This window comes from Limanda limanda, chromosome 1, assembly GCF_963576545.1.
Source record: "Limanda limanda chromosome 1, fLimLim1.1, whole genome shotgun sequence".
Lineage (NCBI taxonomy): Eukaryota > Metazoa > Chordata > Actinopteri > Pleuronectiformes > Pleuronectidae > Limanda > Limanda limanda.
In genome coordinates, this window is record NC_083636.1 from 37019831 (window position 1) to 37041773 (window position 21943).

The 21943-nt window shown below is 42.6% G+C and overlaps 1 protein-coding gene across 1 annotated transcript in view; it reads right to left on the reverse strand.

The window, feature by feature from the left end:
• Positions 1-10233: 10233 nt before the first annotated feature.
• Positions 10234-21943, reverse strand: part of si:dkey-112m2.1 (transmembrane protein 132C) — a 94553-nt gene continuing 82843 nt past the window's right edge. Inside the window, exons 5-8 of the mRNA XM_061075758.1 lie at positions 21091-21299; positions 17810-18119; positions 11837-12028; positions 10234-11304 (exon numbers count right to left, since the gene is read on the reverse strand). Coding sequence (XP_060931741.1) covers positions 10234-11304; positions 11837-12028; positions 17810-18119; positions 21091-21299 — 1782 coding nt within the window. The remainder of the gene's footprint in view (positions 11305-11836; positions 12029-17809; positions 18120-21090; positions 21300-21943) is intronic.

Sequence of the window (21943 nt, forward strand, 5' to 3'; positions counted from 1 at the left end):
CTGTGGGACTTGAATTTTTTCGCAGGAGAGGTTAAACGTCTGTCTGCGATCTGCACTGCCGACTGTTAGAGGGTTAATTGAATCAGTAATCTGTTTACACTTTGCCCCCAATTACTGACTGAATCAAACGCTGAGTCACTGTGGACATCAGCTAGAACTCAAACAGAAAGCCGGGACCTATCGGACTCAAACCGCAGTCGCCCCAAAAAATATTCGTATTCTACCAGGATCTCTAACCTTAACATGTGTGAAATGTTTCAAATACCAGCTTACTTGAATACTAGCCGGCCTTTGTCAACATAGCAAAATTACTTTGGTTAGAAGGCGGGGGTGGGGGTGGGGTGGGGGGTGGGTCACAAAAGAGTGCAGGCGGCCTTGAAACTGCCGAGTGTGCAGTACAGTAAGCCCGGGCTCGCTGACAGAGAGGCAGAGGCGGCTTGACAGCAGATGTCAGGGCAGCAAATAAATGTTTGAATGGGAGAGTGGGAGAGTGGGCCCGGAGAAAGGAAGCGTGCACTCGTAGTCAAGCCGACACCTCCCAGATAATGGAGCTGCCACAGCTTCTGCCACGTTACATCTCAGCACAACACGAGACAATCACAGGGAAACAGATCGAGCCGCACACGCAGAGGTCCACACACACACGTCACACACACACGCAGCCTGGAGATGTGAAGTTTTCTTTTAGTCGTGGATGTCAGAGAGGTGAGGGAGAGAGAAAGTGTGATAGGTGCATGTAGGTGGGTGCTGAGAATGCCTCATTGATTAGCGGCTGAGGCAAAGGGCCCCACTGAAAACCCAGCTCTCCTCTCCATGTCCCGGTAATCTCCCCTGTCAGCTCCAAGAAACGGGCTGTAATTTGATAAATCGCTGGGTTGAGATGAAGTGAAAACAGTCCTGACAGTGCGGGGGGGGGGGGCCTGCCGTCCTCTGACAGCAATCATCTGATCCCTTTTTACAGAGCATTAAATATAGAGCCCCCTTTTCTTTCGTGGCTTCACGTAAAGAGACACACCAACACTTTGTGTTCCCCTAGATTAAACAGCGAGAGACCCTGCCTGTCACAACAGGAAGATTGGAAAAGTGCAGCCCTTCAGAAACAGGTTAAATTGGTCTGAAACCGTTCACAACAGTGATCTGCCACCTCGGAGCAGTAGTTTGGATTCTCTGGTCATCACAGTTCTGTTTTTAGATTCCACTCCGTCCCCTGTGTGCACCGGGGGTCGAACCATTAAGCGGTGAAACTTCATGTGTTTACAATGAGTGGACGGAATGGATAAAGTCCTGTATAACAGTCGGCTTACATGTAACTCCCTCTGAAAGGAGGTTTTGTGAAAAGAATAGATAGATAGATAGATAGATAGATAGATAGATAGATAGATAGATAGATAGATAGATAGATAGATAGATAGATAGATAGATAGATAGATAGATAGATAGATAGATAGATAGATAGATAGATAGATAGATAGATAGATAGATAGATAGATAGATAGATAGATAGATAGATAGATAGATAGATAGATAGATAGATAGATAGATAGATAGATAGATAGATAGATAGATAGATAGATAGATAGATAGATAGATAGATAGATAGATAGATAGATAGATAGATAGATAGATAGATAGATAGATAGATAGATAGTCGTCAGAGCAGCCGGTATATTTGAATAAAGACTAAAAGAAAAGAATAAAAACAGAAACACAAGATAAATAGGTAGATAAGGTAAAGTGGCAAGATGATAGTAATAGTACTGATGATATGATGGTAATGTTATTGTTAGACAGTATATAGAAATAGTACAGTATATATAGTATATAATAAAACATAATATATATTTATATATGATAGTAATTATGCCAATATAATAGCAGTATATAGTAATAATGGCAGCAACAGTATATATAATAATAATAGTAGCTAGGGTGTAAATGCTTCTTCTCTGCAGCACAAAGGTGCTTGATGCCGACTTGTGTTCTCAATAACAATGCTACGATGCTAAATTTAGAAGTTGAGTCATTTTTGTCTCAGTTTGTAACTATCCTTATATTTGTTAATTAGCCGTAAGGACAAAGTTCAGGTGAGGGTGATGAGAATGTCAAGTTGAGCACGTAATTATTCAAAAATCAAAGAACTTGACAAATTAACATTTTGTCGCACACTCTCATCCTTGCAGGTGGGTTTTGAGTAATGAAGCATTTCACCTCAAGTGCTCAGCATTAATGTTTTATAACTCACTCTTATATTTTACTTTTTGGACAGTTTTTTTTAATGAACTGATAAAAATACAGAATTTCAATGTTTGTTTCAAAAGATGTTAAATAGACATGTTCCTGCAAGAGAAAATATGTTTTTATCGGAAGCACCTGCTTGAAATTAAAGATTGAATTTACACTCTCCCTTTGTACATACGTGTTTGTGTCTGCGTTTGTGTGTGTGTGTGTGTGTGTGTGTGTGTGTGTGTGTGTGTGTGTGTGTGTGTTTGCGCGCTCTCTCTCCTGCTGGCGTTGTTGGTTCTGCACATCTTTTACTGGGAAAGCACAGGCCAATATTTTTCTGTCTGACTACACACAAAAAACACTGTCTACTCAGCGCATGAAAAATAGCAATGCCACACACAATCTAAAAAAAACACATTTGGTGTAAGAAGCTGATTTTATTTTCGTCCCTGCTGGCATTTGTATTTGATTGTTTTAACCTTAATTTATCCAGGGAAACGCGACCAGAAAGCTCCGCGTGGAGTTTATTTGTTGTTGAAGCAGATTTAGAAATACTGTGTATTCATTTAAATGACTAAATGGTTAAATGCAATCCGTGTTCCAGGGGTGTTCTTGATTTACCGTCTCAGCTTTTATGAAAACGTTTTACACAACATATCTCAACAAACCACATTTCTAATTTTACTGTAAACATGTGGAAAGCATTTTTCTCAAGTGGGAGCTGGAGGATAAACTGAACCAAGCACCAGGGGCATCGGTGATGAAACTGAAAATGAACACAGGCTCTCCTTCACCATCAAGTGCAGGTACTCAAACGGTTTCTCAGATAAATCTAACGGAAAGTCTTGTTTCCTGCAGTGAAGTGCCAACATTTAAAAGACCGAACCCCCGACCCCTGGTGAAACCTCACTTCACCCTCTCCACACTGACAAGGCTTTAATTCACTCTCTATACATGATGTTATGGTCTCGAACAACTTTTCAAACGTTGAGATTTCTGTTGACATTTGTGTCATTAGTCTGTTTATAGATCAAGTCAATCGTCATCTGAATCATCATTCACACTCTGAAGTTGATTGCTGCACCAATTACTCTTCATTGATCCGTGCGCTGGCTCGGTGAAGACTTTTTGTTAATTAAAAACCCTGAAGGCAGCATCAGCGGCAACTGCTCCGTCTGAAAATACCTATTTACTATGATGGTTATTTCTTCTTTTTGATTTAAGCAAATTTAGAAAATATAAGTATCAATTTTGAATGGTCATGATTTAGAATTTAATTGATTTGAATTCAAATGCCAGCTGTAGTTGCCTTCTCACTCGTAAGTGACTTTTTATGGTTGGAGATATTGTTAGATATTGTTTTACATTGTGTTTGATATTTATAATATAGAAATTACTATCATTTGATATTGTTTTTTAGACATTACATATATTCACGTCGCATTTATGATAAACTAAAACTTTATTTCAAAACATATTTTCTTTATATTCTGATATATCTTGAATGTAGTTTTGTTCAATTACCTCTCAATCAGAACAGGATACATTGATGTAGTTTCTAAAATATCACAATCGATTTTTTTAAAGTAGATAATGAGCTTGGCGTTATAATGAAAACTACATTACAATATATGTTGCATTGCAGTGATGACATAATATAAACAGATCATAGATAAGTAAAATGTGAATGTAGACATCTCAAAATCATCTTATATTCTTCATACAGCTCCATGGTTGATTCTTATTTGAAAGAAATATCCTCAACTTTGGATTTTTCCGCATGAAATATACTTTTGACATGTTAATGAAAGTCATGACATAATAATAAACCCTGTCAATCTCAGGTATTAAAATATCTTTCCTATGCAGTTATTTTTACTGTAGATTGACAAACTAAAAGGTTTGCATGTGTCAAGATCGACAAGCTTTTGCAGCTATTCTGTCCATGAATTCTGTGTTAATACAGTGAAAGGTCTGGCCTATAAATATTCAGCGTGTTAACACTAAGTTATTAACACATGCAAGCGGCAGCTCTGTGTGTCTGTGTTCTTCGCTCCTGAACTTTCCCTCTCGACAAAACTTTTTCCAAAAGCAATTCTCTTAGCCTGGTCTGTCAGTGTGGCGTTGTGTTGAAGAACAAAGAAACCGGAGAACAAGCCATCATTATCATTTCAGGAACCCAGAATACACAGTTCCCATAGGATGATGGGAAGGGGGGGGAACTAAAAACAAAAATACCATCAAAGATAAAAATAAGCAAAAAAAAAATGTAATCCTAAAATAGGAGTGGTGCTCTGTCTTCAGTGAAGGGGGGGGGGGGGGGGGGGGGCACGCTCAATAAGACCGTCACCTCAGGGATTCTCAATAATCAACTGCACATAGCTCAAATGCCATGATTCATTTCCCTTAATGAACTGTCCATTGTTTTTCATGGCTGCATCAAGTCTGGTATTGTGACATTCTCTCATAGGCCTGGTCAAAGGAATCTTTAAAAACTAAATTTAAAAAAAATCTCCACCAAGAGCAGTGTCTCAATGTCGGCGGAATAAAGCAAACAATACCACATTCAAACGGCTTTAATTGCACAAGGCAAACCCATAAATCACATTGACACGCATGCACACACACATGCACACACACACACACATACATGCATAAATAAAAACACACTGTCTCTGGTCAGTAGGGACTTTCCTTAATTTCCTGGAGACTTACAGCAGGAGCCCTAACCCTGGTCTGTAAGGCTCAGGTCTGCTGCCTTCAGGTACCAAAAGAGAAGCATCCGTTTGGAACCATGTAACCATCACTACCTGCACATCCTTTCATGTGTCCTTTGCTTTGGCATCGTTGTTAAATAATACATCCACCCAACCGCAGCGCAGACAACAACGAGCATAACGATGGTGGAGGAGTTAGTGATGATGTTTAATATCTCTTTCAGAAAGAACTGTAAATGCTCCCCTTGTTTATTTCCAAAAATTCTGGCATTGTTTACAATTCTTCCTCGTGTCTTATGGTTGTGTCGCTTGAACTATTGTCTACACTCCCTCCCATGTTTTCTGATGGTACTGCTCTGTTTTGTCTGTTGTCCAGTAAGCTTTCAGAAGACCTGCACAAATAATAGAGTACAGACAGAAGGCTTCCTCCATTGCCGTACATGTATCTAATGCTGGGCATAAATGAGCCTTTACCCTCACTCTTTAAAGGTTCAGTGTGTAGGATTTAGTGACATCTAGTGGTGAAGTTGCGTGTTGCAGCTGAACACCCCTCACCTCAACATCCTCTTTCAAACATGAACCTGTGGAAACCTTCAGTTGTCATACAAACTCAAAAGGTGTTTAATTTGTCAACATGGCTGCCTCTATAGAGAGGAGCCACTCCTGATGTAAATAGAAAGTATTTAAATATAAAAAGCCTCTTCTAGGGTAAAGAAAACAATATCTCCCCCCTCCCACTGAAAGGGAAGCTGGCAGGAATCCACCCTGGCCAGTGAGCAGTGGCCTCATACAATAGAAACTCTTACTCTTGCCTCTCATACCTTTTCTAGACTATACCCAGGTTGTTTCCAAAATAAATGTTGGCTTTAAATAATGGACCATTGTGTTTGTGGACAACCTGAATAGGCTTCCCAGACCCCTCGGTGAATAATCGTTGTATGATGCAAACCTTGCTGCAGAGGACTGGTATCGGGTAGGAGGATAAGATGGTGCAGCACAAAACCCTGGATGGTCTTTTTTCTGTAATCACACGTCGCCATTTTGAGTGTGTCTGAGTCACTGCAGTTTTGTCAGTGGTGACAGAGAGAGTGTTGAAATATGGGACTGAAGCTCTCTCCAACTTGCATGTGAAAGAAAGTGAGAAGCAAAGTCGACGGTTGTGTTGAGGACTGTCGGCATAGCAACGATATGAAAATGTGTGAAATAATTAGAGGCGCATTGGCAGAGTGAATGTCGGTGGGTTAGTTTTTTTTTGTGAAGGTGACGGGGGTTCTGCTCCGTTACACCTGAGAGGAGCTGTCAGATAGTGAGCTCGACTTCAGCCCCTGAGATCCCTGTGTCAGCAGGAAGAGGAGCTGGCAGTTCAGTGTCGAGGACACAGGGACAAGTGGAGGAGATTTAACACTGAGGAGAGAGAGGCAGCTGGAGCAGTGCCTCTCGGGTGTCAGGGAGAGATGAGCAGAGCTGGTGTTTGTCTCCTCTGCGACGGGGAGAAGGAAATCAAATTGTTGCAACACTAGCTTTAATTTAAGCATTCAAGCTGGACAAAGAAACCATGATCCCCTCACACCATTACTGGCCTCTTTACTGACTTTCTGTCATATTCAAGAGTGATCTTTAAGAGTGGCTGGCATTACTTTATTCACTTGCACCTTCAGACTCAATCCCGAAAATGAGGTCGAAAAGCCCGATTAATTTTTCTGGGATGTAAAACACAGTTCAGACAATTTTCCATTTCTTCTTAGTAGCTCTCAATATATATTCAGCATGAGACCTTGATTTCATCCGCGATAATATTGATCATGTTAGCAATTTATTATTCTTAGAATTTTCTATACTGAATTGATGTTCAGCCCTTTCGGCAGTTGTGGTTGTTTTTTTAAACCTGCTATTTACATAACCTTTGACTTGATCAGTTTCTGGCCTTAAAGGTTTTGGTTCTTTTCAAAGAGATGTAAATGAATCCCTCCAGACGGGGGTGATGCAGCAACAGTTGTCAAACAAATGGAATCGTTTCTGACGGCCTACAGACGTCAGGAGGGGGTGAATGCACACAAGCTGTGAGGCTTCATCTGGAGAGAGAGGGAGAGAGAGAGAGGGAAAGAGAGAGATCAGTCTGTTGGAGAAGCAACAAGACGTAGTTAGAAAAGTGACAGAGGGGCCGGAGGCTCACTAATAACGGCTGAGGGAATTTATCCGAGTCTCTCACCCTCTGCTTCAACTGTGTCTTTGAGAAATTCAACTGGTATTTAATAATTGATGCCACCAGACGGCCACTCAGCACATTGGGGAATGTGTGGAATACATTAAAGACATTGTGATTTTAATAAGTGCCATTAGTCCGTAACCATTAATAAAACATTGAACAATGTTTGAATTATCATGTGGCTACCACATCATTGCACTGTTGATTTGAAACATAGTCTGTGTACAAAGATGGACGACATGGCTTCTCCCCAAAAGACGAGCCAAAGTGTCTTCGCCGCCACCTAGTGACTGGCTGCAGTTTAGGTCGTAAGTCCAGCGATGGGCCGCTCCATCTCCTGACTGGTTCTGACCAGACTCGCTCCAGATGGTTGAGGTAAACTGGGGCGTCGTCGATCTTTATACACAGTGCATGATTCGGAAGAATGTGTTTTGTACATCTGCAGAAGCGTATCGACTTAGAAAAACACCACTCTCTAAACACCTCACTCCTGCTGCGTTTCTTATTCATTCAATAAAATGTTTGCCACCTTTAGATGTTCTCTGGTAACCTGGGGCACAGGTCCTCGGGGTCGCTTTAATTAGGGAGCAAATCATATCTGAGTAGATTCAGAGGAACAGCAAGTGGGCAAGACAAATGGCATAGGAAATGCCACATTAACATGTAATAAGACTGAACTGAGTAATCTCTAATTAGGTTGCCCTTTTAGAAATGGGAGCATGTCTGTAATCCTGTGGAAAAGGACTAATTGTCTGAGTGGGTTACAAGCTTTTTAGGGCTCTGGCAGACTTGGCCTAGAACCTTTTAACAGAAGATTATGATTCACAAATCATCCTCACACAGGTATTATTACATGGTGCTTAATGCAAATTATAAGAGTTTCTTATGCCTTCTTTTTAATGGATTTGTGAGTTACAAAAACTCGAACTATAGGATATCTATCGTTATGGTTTAGAAACACAAATAATGAAAGACCTGAGTATTTTCTCCTTTTACAGACCAGACCCACAAGCCGGGTACTTAAATATCTGTGTAGGTCGTCACTACTGTGGTTTTTCACAGTAGATTGTAGTTCACTTACTTTTGTTCGAAGACATAACCTCGTACTGTTTTTGTATACTAAAGAGTATTGGTGAGGAATGTTGGTAAAAATGCTAAACTGAAATCAATAAAGATGGTTAAAAAGAGCTCAGTTAACTCCATCGACGACTTGACCCAACGATAAAGTTGTTTAAATCCAGTTGTTCAGTTCCATGCTAACATTAGCTTGTGGCTACCGTGTTATCACAGGTTGGATGCGTTGCCACGGCAAGTTTTGCATTTCACATTAGAAATATTATAGCAAGTGGCTCAACTTTTGAAAACCACCCTCAAAGTAAACTCAAAACCAACACAAACATTCACCCTTACTCCTTAATCTCTATTTTCCCATGCATTACTGCCACCCGCTGATCAAGTGCATGGACTCATGTTGGTCCGAACTCTCTTGTCCTCTCTCTGCTCTGTTACCTCTCAGCCAGACACATGTACTGAGATTTGGCACCAATTATTTCCATGTGAGTTGGTACTCTGGTCGATACTTTTTAAAAGTACCAACTTTTGTTACCCGACTCTTGTAACTTCAGAAATATCTGAATATATCCGAAGTTTCAAATGGTGGAATGATCCGAGCACAGACGACTTATCTCTTCTGCTTCAGCTGGCAGCTGCGCCGACTATCAACAACAGCAGGCACTTCATTTTGATATTTAATGAAGCCACTTGTCTGTGAGCTCACAAGAACCGGGGAGATGAGCAGAACTAGACGGAATGAAGGGAAAAATAAATCAGACGGATCAATGAATCACACGGCAGCGTGATGGAGAAGAGTCACCTTCAGTTTTAATTAGTCCAGCAGCCAATTTCAAAACAGAGATATAAAAGAATGGGCTTGACTAATACTGACATATGACAGGAGTAGTGAAGAGGTTGGATTTGGGCTCATTACACATCATTTGTGTTCATTCACTGACTAGAATGATCCAAAATTTCATATACAGAAGTAATGTGTGTTTTACTGATCTCATTCAGGCCGCAGTCAGCTGTAAACTGGACATATTTTTTTTGGAACATTATCAATGAAGGGATTGAGTCATAATATTTGTGTGATTGTCTATTGATGCTCTTAATGGTGATCGGTGTGTCGGTATTTAGTGTAACTTGTTTGGATTTGAATGTAAGAAGTGTACTTTTACTGAAGGATACAACATAATCAAAAGGGATCATATAAATAATGGTTTAAAGCTAAGAAGGGAAAATCCAGGGGCAAAATAAAAAAATTCAAAAACAAATATCATCATATTCAAACCAAACCAAAAACTCAGCTCCACAATGAATGAATGCAATTATACTAAACTGACCTTCTCCAGAGGTATTGGTTCATCTATACACTTTCATTTCAGGTTCCAGATCAGACACACATGCCTCATCTTTAATAACATCATGCATGGATCTGCCTTCTGGAGACAAAACAAAACCCCAAAACAAAAAAACAAAACCTAACCAAACACTTTTACAAAAATGTTACTGTACATATATTACCTCCAAATCAAGCTCTTGTTTATATACAATACAAAATTGCTTTTTAACTCTTCTCCCCTATCGGGTCTATAATCAGCGACAGGTGGTACAGCAACTTTTAAAAAGAAAAGCAACAAAGCGCAAAAAATACAACAAACACAACATTAAAACATGATGATTTAAAAAAGTCAAACAATGGTGCATAGAAACGGAAACTGAACCTCAATTAAAGACAAAGAACAAACATTAAGCAACAACTATCAAGTTCACATCTCCCCCTCTTCATCACTCTGCTGTGGTGTCATGGTGATTCACGTCTCGTGGTCGTCCGTTTCCTTACCGTTAGCTGAGTAGCGTCATGGTAACAGCAGAGGCTGAACGCACCACCCTGCTGTTCTGTCAAACGGCAGCCCCCCTCGGTTCCCTGCACCCCCAATTTGTCTTTCCTTTCCTCCCTCTGGCCCTCCTCCTCCCCCCCCTGCTCTGAAGGCATTCAGGTGAGTTTCTCTTTAGTTCATTGTTAGCGCCCTATGCGATGTTCTTAATCGCGTTCTCGTTCAGCTTTTCCATGTAGTTCCTAAGATCCTTTGAGTCCCCGAGCTCAATGTCTGGACAAACCCATTTGATCTCACTGGTCTGCACCAGCGCTAATGGGCTGAGCACAGGACATCCATTACTGGCCTTGACGTTGGAAAAGGTCGTGAACTTCACCCTCTTCCTCTTGGTGGTGGGTGAGTTAAGAGACTCGTTCCGACTCGAGCCGCAGCCTCCCACGCCAGCGTTCCCTCGTTGGCAGACTCCGTTTAAGAGTTGACTCCCTTCCTCCAGAGTGCCGCCCAGCTCGTCCTGCTGCTGCTGCTGCAGACACAGCCCTTCCTCGTGGCCCAGCCAAACCCAGTCGTGGGTGTGGGGCATTGTCTCCGGGCCCTCCAGGGTCAGCTGTTTGCTGCGGTATTTGTACGCGTACGAGATGCAGTTGATGAGAAACACGAGGATGGCGAGGCAGAAGACTCCCAGCAGGGCGTACATACCGATCTCCAGGTCTGTGAGGCCTCGTCGAGACGGCAACAAGTCCTCGTCCGTGCTGCGGCTCCGGGGCAGCTCGCCCTGATCCGGATATTCGGAGAATTCGCTCGGGACTCTCGCTCCGCTGTCGGCTGATAGACGGCCGCCATTAGGCCTCACCGGGACATGGCCCCTGATGGTAGTGGCTCCACGGTTGATTAACCCGGTTTCCATGTCAGAGATAGATCCACCGTAATAAGGAGGATCCGGCCGTGTTCGCCGATCTCCTGGCTGTCGGTACTGCTCCTCGGACTGACCGAACCTCACCTGCACATTAGCCATCCCGGTGGCTAAGAGAGTGCGCCGCTTGCCCCTCTGGCACATTTCGGTCTGGCTCATTTCAACGCGCACAAGCAAACCCTGACCCTCGCCCTTCGCAACGATGACGGGCCACTTCCAGGTCGCACTGCGCTGCACCGCCACCACTCGTTCATCCAGGGAAGTGGCTGCCAGGGTGAAATGGGCCGGATTGTAGTTGTCGAGCGGAGTCATGGACCCGTCGCTGAACTGCAGCCAAGCACTGATGAGGGACTCCTAAAGCACAGACACACGGGGGGGGGGGGGGGGGGGACGACAGCATTTGTACAAGAGCAGTGACACGGCGTGCAAATAACCCGGAAAATAACATGAATCTGCACATTTCCTATAAATGCATAATTGTGAGTGGAAACAGAGATACATGGGGGATGTAAAAGTGAGCCTTAATTACAGTGGGGAGGCTCAGTGAAACAAGTGGATTTGAAACTGCTCTCCTTAAAGCCCGTTGCCTTTCTCTCTAAGGGAACAGACTGCAGCCTTCCTCCATTTGAAATTATAATTACAGGAACAACCGAGCTATACACTGGCTGGATATGCAAATCGGGGAGATGGCTTCACTATATCAAGAATTAATTATAAAAGAAGAACTATAATGAGTAACAGACTCCATAATAACCCAGATACAACCCTGAACTTTTAGTCCAAACACACTGCATTGTTAATACAATACAGTATTAGACTCTTTCTCTCCTCATGAGCGGTCGGGAAATGATGTGAAGTGATGCAAGCTGTGTCTCGGGACTCGTACCTGTTTGAGTGAGTCGCTGACTTCCTGTGTGGTGGCCGTGGCGACGATGGCTCTGTTGCTCCCCGGGCTGAGCTGCAGGGAGAGAGCGAGTCCCGACACCAGCTGCACCCCCAGCTCTGTCACCGTGACTTTATCCTCCAGCACCCGGATGCTCCGCTCGGCCAGGACAGCCGAGGTCAGAGGGGACAGCACCTGCAACACATGCAAACGCTCGCTGTTGAGATCCAAGATGACGTTGTTACTGCCAAATTAAGGGGAAGAGCCAATTTGCCGGTGGCCATTGATGTTGACAGTCGTGTCAGTGTAGATAATGAGACGTTCAATCCCACAGCTGAAGCCTGCTCTCTCAGTTTGTCAAGAAATGTCTCTGTAGTTCCGTAATATTTAGTCACACTCTAGGGTTAGAGGCAAAAACAACTTGAACACATATGGCAACAGAGTTTAATGGAATGTTGCAGTATAGCTCAGTTTTACAAAAAGAATTCTTAAAGACAACAGTAACAAAGTTAATCTCAAAGAACACAACCTCATGACACACAATATGACAACCTCCACACAATATCTTTACTACCTGAAATTTAATTTGTAACCACCCTCCCAGATTACTCAATATAGTTCGTCTCAGTTTTCCAAAATTCATCCATATCACAAATTCGTAATATGAGACGATGCTGAGGTTAAGTTAGGTTTACAGAGACCACTGTACAGTAGATTTATATGGTTTGACAAACACCTCGGTTTTAAATGCAATCACTGTCTTGGCTGAACTGGGACTTTAGTCGTCATGGCTACAATAACCACGTGATTATAAGAGAAACAATCAACTACCACTGACTTTCTGTAGGAAACTTAAACTCTGTTAGTTTGGATTGGGTCTAAATTACAACTTTGTTTAACTAAGGATTTGTTTTCCACGGTTACAATAATAACCACATTGCTATTCTTGGGTAACAATTGTGGTCATTGTTGAAACAAGTGCAGTGTCGGTTCTAAACCTCCATGTCTGGAATAGGCTGTTTGCTCAGCCTGTGGTGAAGCTGGTTGCACCTTTCTCTCTGAAACTGTGAAAGGTTCCTGCAGTTATGCAGCCGCAGCTGCAGGACTCAGATCAATGGATGTAAATAAAGAATGAAAGAATAAACCCGTGTTTCCATTCTACCAATATTTAGTCGTGGAGACAACATACGAGGAACTGCATAGATAAAGAAACACTGATTAAATAAACAAGCGTTCTAAGACATTCTCCGCCTTCCTGGGTTGCCGGAGGTGTAAGCATGTAAATTGTTGTGATATTGTTATGAGACGAGGATCCTTCCCATCCGCTCCAATTAGGGCTCCAGTCTCTTCTCCAGCCACCCCCGCACGGCCACATTTACCAGCCATAATGAACTGTCGGCACGGATCACTGCCTCATTTGCACAGACCCTTTCCCCTGTTTTCCTCCCTCTGGCGCAGCTCTTTTCATTTTCCCTTTTGGCCCCCACACAGTCAAGCTGATATCCCTGAATGATAACACGCTGCTGGAATCAGTGTGGTCTCAGAGAAACGGTGCACGTGCTGTGACCCTGCATCTCTGAGATGTGGTTAAAAGGTTAAAAGGGCGGATTGGTGGCGGAGAGTTTCACACGTTTAACTGTGCACACGGATGAATAGAAACCACCAGTGTTCATTCAGAAATGAGATGAGCTCCGAGGGCTACTGGCTTGTAATGAAATATAGACAAACTGGCCAAGTTAAATCAAATTTTGCAGTTTTTTATGCGTGAGTTCATTTTTGTTAAATTGGCCGATGCACTTTAGCAAAAATATAAAAACTAAAATGTGATGCAGTGTGCATTCCACATATCGATTTCCTAAATGTGCTTTACTTTTTTTAAAAGAAAAAATGCCCAATCTCACAATGTTAAAGAGTCTGGATCCAGACTAAAGATTTCATTATTTCCTCCCTGACTGGTTCTGCATCCTTCCAAGTTTCGTGGAAATCTGTTCAGTTGCAGTTAGGTAATCTTGATTTCAAACAAACTGACGCGGCGCAAACACATATTTCTCGGCGGAGGTAATAATCTCTGTTCTCCAGCTTTGGGTTTTTCAGTTCATTTCATTATCCGTGAGTTTTGTGAGGGGATAATCCAAATGACGATTTGCCAATTTGGAACTTAATCTACCGAAACATAAGCAGGTAAATTGGCACCTGAGTCTACAGTTAAATAAGTCATGTTATCACCTCCGCTTAGAGGAAGCTGCCAAATCTCATAACACCATAAAAACCTGCACACTCACTGCTTTTAAAGTTACCAGGATGCCCAATCTATAAACTGAACACGTTGTTTTACATTCCTTTAAAGGATCAAAACTCCCTTCAACCCTCACCACGACTACATCCTAGTAATTGTCAGACTTTATTCTGCTCTCATGTGAAAAATGTCACCACTCCTCTAGTTGAATCTTGAAAATAGTTAGGCCTCTGGCCCTATACATCCATAGTGGTGGGATTCCCCCCCCCACCACACTTCAGTCAAGTCCCTTCCTCACCGCAGTCCCAGAGATTACAAGAAGCTTCATTCCACTCCAGAGATCAATTTAAAGCCCACTCACAGGCTTTTCCCTTTCCTATTCAAAGCCGTCCGAGTCTTGTATGATTTCTGTCTGAATCTCTGAAGGCTTCCACCACCTGACCGATCGGAAATCCCATTTGCACCTGGTCATGTGCAACCGACAACATCTCATGAACCGGACTTGGTTCTATCACTCTGACACGTTTGCAGTGGTTAACAGCAGAATGTGGCTCGCATGTAAGTGGTGTATCCATAACATGTCAAAGACGGTGGATAATTAATTCCTTGCAGCTCGGTGTATTAATGACCAAATTAACCAGTCCTTGGCCTCCAAGAAATCTTCTAATACATCAAATCCGGGTCTTTAATTGCAATCATTCAGTTATTCACACTCTGATCCCAGTATTTGAAGCAGAAATATATTAGATCTGTGTTTCCTGGATATGTGACAATGACTGAGGAGAGAGGACGGCTATAAAATGAATAAAATCCTTTCCCAGTGTCCATATTTCCAGTTTGACTTTTTGGCAGCCTACTATTATTCTCTGATTTTGGAGCTTCTCAATCAGCGAATGAGCACTCACGGTTTGTAAGCAGGATCATGCACAAACTGCCAAAGAGATCACCAGGGAACTTGGTGAAGGGATGCATTATGGGTCGGAGAAGAAGTCCTCAAATTTTCATGCGAATCCAGGAATATTTCAACATATTTATTGCTTTCTCAGAGAATCATGTAAAACTTGATGAAAAGATTCCGAAATATTTAGGGAGTTGGTGAATGACTTCCTGAATTTCACGGGGATCTAAATACAAATGTTGATCTAGTGGATTTAAATGTGTTTTCATAGGAGAGTATGGTGACAGACCTGTAACTACCACCAATGTGTAGCCGAGATAATGTAATGTTGGGTCTTAATGATAGAATTAAGCATATTTTACGATCTAGTAAATTTACTTTGTTTCATAAGGGGGAAGTGGAGCCTGGGCGGTGTATGCAGTCTGCTCAGTGCCTTTCTAGTTAGATTTGGGGTGGATCTAAAGAAATGGGGACTCCTAATTGCAGTCTACTTAATTGTAAAATGTTAAATATCGATTTGTAGTGGTAATATATTTCAACATAATACCAGCTTGGTGCACTAACACTGGTTATTTATCCCTAATTGGCTGTCAAATAGAAATGATAAATACATTGTGTAAGAAGTAGTATTTCTCCATCCATGCAATATTTCTTCTTACGTTTGAATATGAAAAACAGTACAGGAGCAAACAACCTCTACGAACCAAATGTTGGGGAAGGAAAAACAAATCTTTGTTCTTCTCACACATCACTTGTGCTTTGCTGATTATCGGAGTCAGAGGCTGGAACGTTCCCAGCACATGCAGAACGTTGCTGGAAGTCAAATGTGTAGCTGCATGGATGTTTTTGTTAATAGCGCGGCTGCGACGATGCTTAGAAGGAGGCAATCAGGGGAAGAATGTAGCTTTTTTTTTTTTCTTTCCCCCTTCGCCAGGAGAAATAAAGGTCAGATGAAGCTGTGATATTATAATGGATTGTGTTGTTTTTAGAAAAATCTGGAAAAGCCACTGGAACATGTATTCTCAGCGGTTCGTCTATTTCTCACAGTGTTAACATAATTGATCTGGGTTCAATCAAAAGTATCTTTTCATTCACAAAGACTTAACATTTCACTTTCCCTTTTTTTTCTGTCCCCCATTTCATCGATATCAAACTTAACAAAGGCTGATATCTTAAATCTCTTTGACCTTTTCCCCTCTGATCAAATCACGTCCCGACCGTCGCTGAGCCGGTCACAGTATTAAACACATAATCAGTCCTGCAGTGCACACGGCTCCATTGATAAATAAAATAGAGGGAGATTATTATTATTACAGTCCACTGATCCAACAATGCGTTGTTCTGTGTCGGGCCATCTTGTAAATGCCAGACTGGTATTTATTTACAGTGAGATTGTGCGCTCGTGCTGTCCTGAGCAAGGACCTGGTTGTTGAAGCAGATAAATAGATTTGTGTGTGTGTGTGTGAGAGCTTTTAAAAGACATGCCATGAAGCCATGCTTCTTTGTCAACTTGTGATAAGCTTAAGTGTTTGTGCCCAGCTGCAAATCAATGTAGTTATTGATGCTTTTCTGCTGCAAAGCCTGATCCTTCTAACTCTACCCTCTCCATCCGTGTTGCTTCCTTCTAACCTCTTCCTTTGTTATTTTAAAGTCCAACCGTTTGCAGTATGTCTGGTCATATGGGAAAATACGACTTCAAACATGGTACACAAGGTTGTTTTGCTTATGCAGAGAATTGCCTGTTGTTTGCATCCAGCAGAAACTGAGCACCATGATGAATGCAGATCCAGTATCCACTCTGCATTTACACGCGTCTGTCTCGGCCAAACCCCACGGAAAAATATTTGGGTTTGCTGCAATCGCCGGGTTGTCGTTATCATTGTCTGACTGCTGTTTAGCGCCGGAGAGATAAGAGGAGCGTGCTCGCTGTGTACAGATGCTTGTTGCTATAGGAAACGGGATAGATGAGAGTGGACTCTGACAGATTTACGACCGACACCGTGGGTTAAAAGAAGCCAGAAAACTGCCTATCAGAACTTAGCAGGCAGGATTTAGAATGTGTTTCAGTGTAGGTGTCAAAAAAGCTGGTGATGGAAACTGATGCAGCTCTAAGTCAAGTTAGAGGTAACGATTTATAAAAGTGACATACAAAACGCTCAGTTACGTGCTCCATACATTAACTACTGCAGCTTCTGTGATGGCTGAGAAATATATTGATGAGACGGATGTGTCCGTTTCTACTGATTTGTGAAATGAAATGGAGGAGCAGTGACATTATCTCTCTCTCACACACACACACACACACACACACACACTTTACATAATTGTCAGGACACTCATTCCCCTTACTTTCACCATCATAACTAAATGCCTAACCATAACCCAACTCCTATCTCGGACAATTTTTTGAGGCCTCCGATGTCGTCTGAGATATCTGGGCCAGGACTCTACAGTTTGGTATTTGCAATTTATAGTCCAGCTAGTTTCTATTATCACATTAGTTAAGTCTCTCTCTCAACACAACACACAAACCATACTTTTCGTAGATGTTTGAGGTCCAGGTGATGTTTTTTGGCAAACCTGTCATATGAATGTAGCTAATTTAAAAAGCCAATAGCCGAAGAATTATGGTTAATGTGTTCTGCCTCTTTTGTTTGTCTGCTCAAACGTGATTGGTCAACCCAGAAACTGAGATCAGTAATATAAAGGCCCAAAAATCTTGTCCCTGGCCTATAGATTCTGCGTATGGAGATTAACCAAACCCTTAACCTGATGATAACCTAAAAAGCCCCTTTTAAAGATGCAAGGACCAGACAAAATGTCCTACACACACACTAACTACCTGTAGGTTGGTGGTTCCCGGGCTCAGTCCCACCAGCACTTGTCCGTCCAGCAGCTGTGCGACCTTCGGGTCCTTCACCCTCAGTGAATCAGCGACCAGCTGTGTCACCTCCACCTGCCAGTCCGTGCCCAGGAGGAAGTTCTGCTGGCCCTGCCCGTCCTCGTCCGTGGGTCCACTCGCTTCTCTGCCGTCTGCCACGAAGTGAGTGACGACGCGCAGGGTGGTGCTCTGATACTGGGCCACACAAGGATTTTCCGTCCTCTCCTCGGCCGCATCCCCATCATCCTTGTCATCCGTGACCCGCTCGTACCTGATGCAGAACGATAAGAGGAGCAGATGAGCGAAGGAAATCAAATCAATTACTTTACAACCATCTGAGGAAAAGTACAGACTCTGAGAAGTGCCCAGGAGGAAAAGATACTTTGAAGGTTAACACTAGTGTAATTTTACTTTTTCTCGACTGCAATTCGGTGTAATTCATTTTTTCCTTATCACCGTGAATGTCCACAAAGTCTCCGAAACCCTCTGATGTATTTTCTGCAGTCGGAGCCTCAGCTGTCTCCTGTGCGGCAGGTGAGCCTGACCTCCCAGGAGTCAGAGGCTCCCAGTGTTTTCAGAAGAAAAACCATTAAAACAGCTCGCAGTGACAAACTGCCGCTTTGCCTGCTTTCTCATTTTCTTTCAAAGGGCAGCTGATATTTTGCCGTGTGTCTGCCATTTATTTAGCCCACAGCAAACACTTTGTAGATATAGATCTCTGAGTATACGTTTTTAAAGCAAATTAATGTTTTGCAAGCTCAGTCCATTGAATTTTCGAACACTCTGTCCTTTTCCTTTACTTCTTTCCTATTTAGGTCCAGTTCATATATTCCTTTATGAAATTAAAATACCCACATTAGACTACAGAGGGCAAGAAGAGAAACTTTGTTGGATTTAACTGCATCCCTCCCACCAAAAAAAAGTTATAGGATTGAATACTTTCAAAAAAATCATTAAAACTCCAAAATACATCCTTGGCTCCGACTATAATACGTCATATTAAGTACAGCCTGATACCTGTCAATATTTTGATGTCTTTAACTATGAGCCATTACAAAGTTTGGACTTTATTTTGATCGAAACAACACACACACACACACACACACACTATCTTGCACGGCTGTGATGCTATCATGGGTGTAGAATCAAGACAGATGGGACAGACACACAAATGACATCGCCATGATAACACACACACACACACTCTCAGACTCCAGTCGTGGCAGGTAAACAATAACATATTGTATTATGGTTTCTGATTCTTTGAGTTGAGCTGTGGGAGCTGCAGTGACGGGTAAGATGCGGCCTTGGGACAAAGATCCGCTCCGGAGACTCGACCACGCTGACGAAGACGAGGTCGGGGGGGCGTTCAGATCACTGTTATCCATCCGCTCTTCACCTCCCGGCGCTCTCTGTCCCCGACCAGCTTTGTTTGCTGTGTCATTGTCCGACTCTCGATCTATATTTCCTCACAATCGTTTTCGAACATGACTTTCCAGTTATCTATTTTTCAACTCTCTCACTCCACTTCTCTCCTTCACCTTTTATTCTCTTTCACAAGCACTGGCTCCATCTCTCTCTCTCTCTCTCTCCCTCTAACTCGACCAGTGAGGTGGCCGGGGGTTGACAGTGACAGTTTTCATTAGGTTTAATGAGGCATGGCCGGTCAGGCAGAAAAACACGCTGACAGGTTAACATGCTGTGGCCCAATGGCTTAGCATCGTTCCTAACCTCCCTCTCTCTAGCCGCCCCCTCCCCCCTCCCCCCCGTTCTCCTCACTCCACATCAGTGAAGGGACGTCGGTCTAAACCAAGGTGACATTTGTGGCCGGTGGCAGAAACACGGGGTCGGGTCGTGTTTGCTGCAGTGAGTGACGGGTCTGCCAAGGTGTAATGAGGTGGCTCGCTGGCTTATGTGAATGAGCGAGTGCATTTTTAATGCAGGCACACATCGATAAACCTGCTCCAAGAAAAACTCTGTTATGTAGCGTCCTCTTCTTTTTTCTAGTAAACCTACACACATGCAGATACACATCACATGTCATGCGTTCTGAATGCAGTGATGCACTCGACAGACTTGACTGACGTGACCGGTCATGTGTAACAGGGGGTATTTGTGTTAGAGCGCCACCCTGTGGGTTGAAGGCCAATGGGAAAGGACAGCGGTGAGTTGGTGAAGACACTTTGATGTCACTTACTATCATCATATACTTATAAACAGTATATGAAGTATTTAGAACTTACTGTATTGTAGTTGAAGGTATAGATATTTACTACACCCATAAGTTATTGGAGATAATGAATGACAGTAAGATATTGTCTGTATAGTCATTGGAAAATAACACGTGGTGATGCATTGCATTTAAATGTTGCCGTGGAATTCTGTATGTATTGTATCTGTTCATACCAAATAAACCTAAGTTACTTTTTAGCTACATCCTCTAATTATCCCCATTATGTGATTTCCTGGCTCAGATGAGAAACGTTTTGATTCCTTATTTAACGCTGGGGCACTGACTCATTCCTCTTTACTTTTTCAAAAAGTATTTTAATAATAATGATAGTAATAATGATCATGCTAATAACAGCTTCATTTAAATTCAAGAATGAGGTCTCAATGATCACCTTTTTTAATTGGAATATTATTTCAGTTCTAATTGGCCCCATTCCGATTAACAAAAGTGAAATATTTGTAATTAGAAGCATCTTGAACAACTTGCGATCCTCTGCACAGATCATTGTGCTTCTCATCATTTCTTTACCCTCAGGGATATTTTCCTCCACGCTCTGTGATGCTCAAAATTATCATTAATTTGTATCTTCTGGGAGACGAGTCCAGTGAACGATGAGTATCATTCCACCACCGCTGCTGCTGCACCTGTGTTTTATGCCTCATGTGTCTGAATCCATATATTTTCCCAGGTGAAGAATAGTATTTGGATTCTCGTGCAAGGATTATTAAAACATTCTCAGTTTAATGACCTAAATAAAGATATTCAGCTTCGTCCTGGGACTGTCTTAAAATAGCCAACCTGTGATAAATGGGTGCACGATGGATAAAATCCATTCAGCTCCTGCAGCAGCGGTTTGGCACATCCAGGAGTTTAGGATTGTTTTTTAGAAAGTGTAAGGATCAAGCTTGTTATGTTGGAAATAGCAGATCCGGCCGCTGTGGTTCAGGGGGTATAGAGGGTCGTCCGCTATAAACACAGCCGATTACCATAGTTTAAAAGCAGGTCTCACCTCCTGTTCCCTGCACTGAAAGGAACCCTCCATCCTTTGATCTGGCTGAGATCGGGGTCGGCCACGTCGATGAGCAGCGGGAGGCGGGGCATCCAGACGCTCATCTCCAGCTGTGCACTCAGGAAACTGTAGGTGAAGTTGAGCATCACGCTGCTCCTCCCTCTCGTCTCCTTTCCGTTGACGTACACGTAGTCGCATCGCTCCGACACCTGAGGGAAAAGAACAGAAGAGAGATGACAGGATGAGAGACAAAGAAAGAATCAATTTCAAACCAACTACTTGGACAAAAGATGATTTTAAGTATTCCAAACTGGTCTAAGAGCCCCTCTAATAAGCCCTATTAAGTTTTATCGGGGCTGTAAAAGTCTAATTTTGTCATTTTAACTGCTTTGGGGGGAAGATTAAATTCTGTCCCTTTGTCCGGCTGAAGTCTTTGAGGTCTCATCTGAGATCCCTTGATTGTGGAAAGATTTGGCTTTGCTTCAGAGGAACCTGGAGTCTCAGGTCTGCTCTGTCTCCTCCTCTCTATGCGTTCAGGCCGATGCATCTATAAAGAAAGTGCACGCCGGATAATAATATGCGCGTAAGTATTTTGACTTTGGTCCAGCTTAACAGATGGAGCCGAGGAAAAGACACAAACCTGCTTCAACCGAACCCTCGCTCAAAACAGAATCAAGATTGGCTGGATAAAGTACAACTCCAATCAGTGACCGAGGTTCCTCAGATGCAGCTCCAGCACGAGGAGATGATATAACAGGAAACATCAGAAGCGTCTTGTCATTATCTTCAAAGTTGCAGAATCTTCCCATCAAACACTTTCTCCCTCTGACGGCCAAGTCGTCGAACTTTGTTT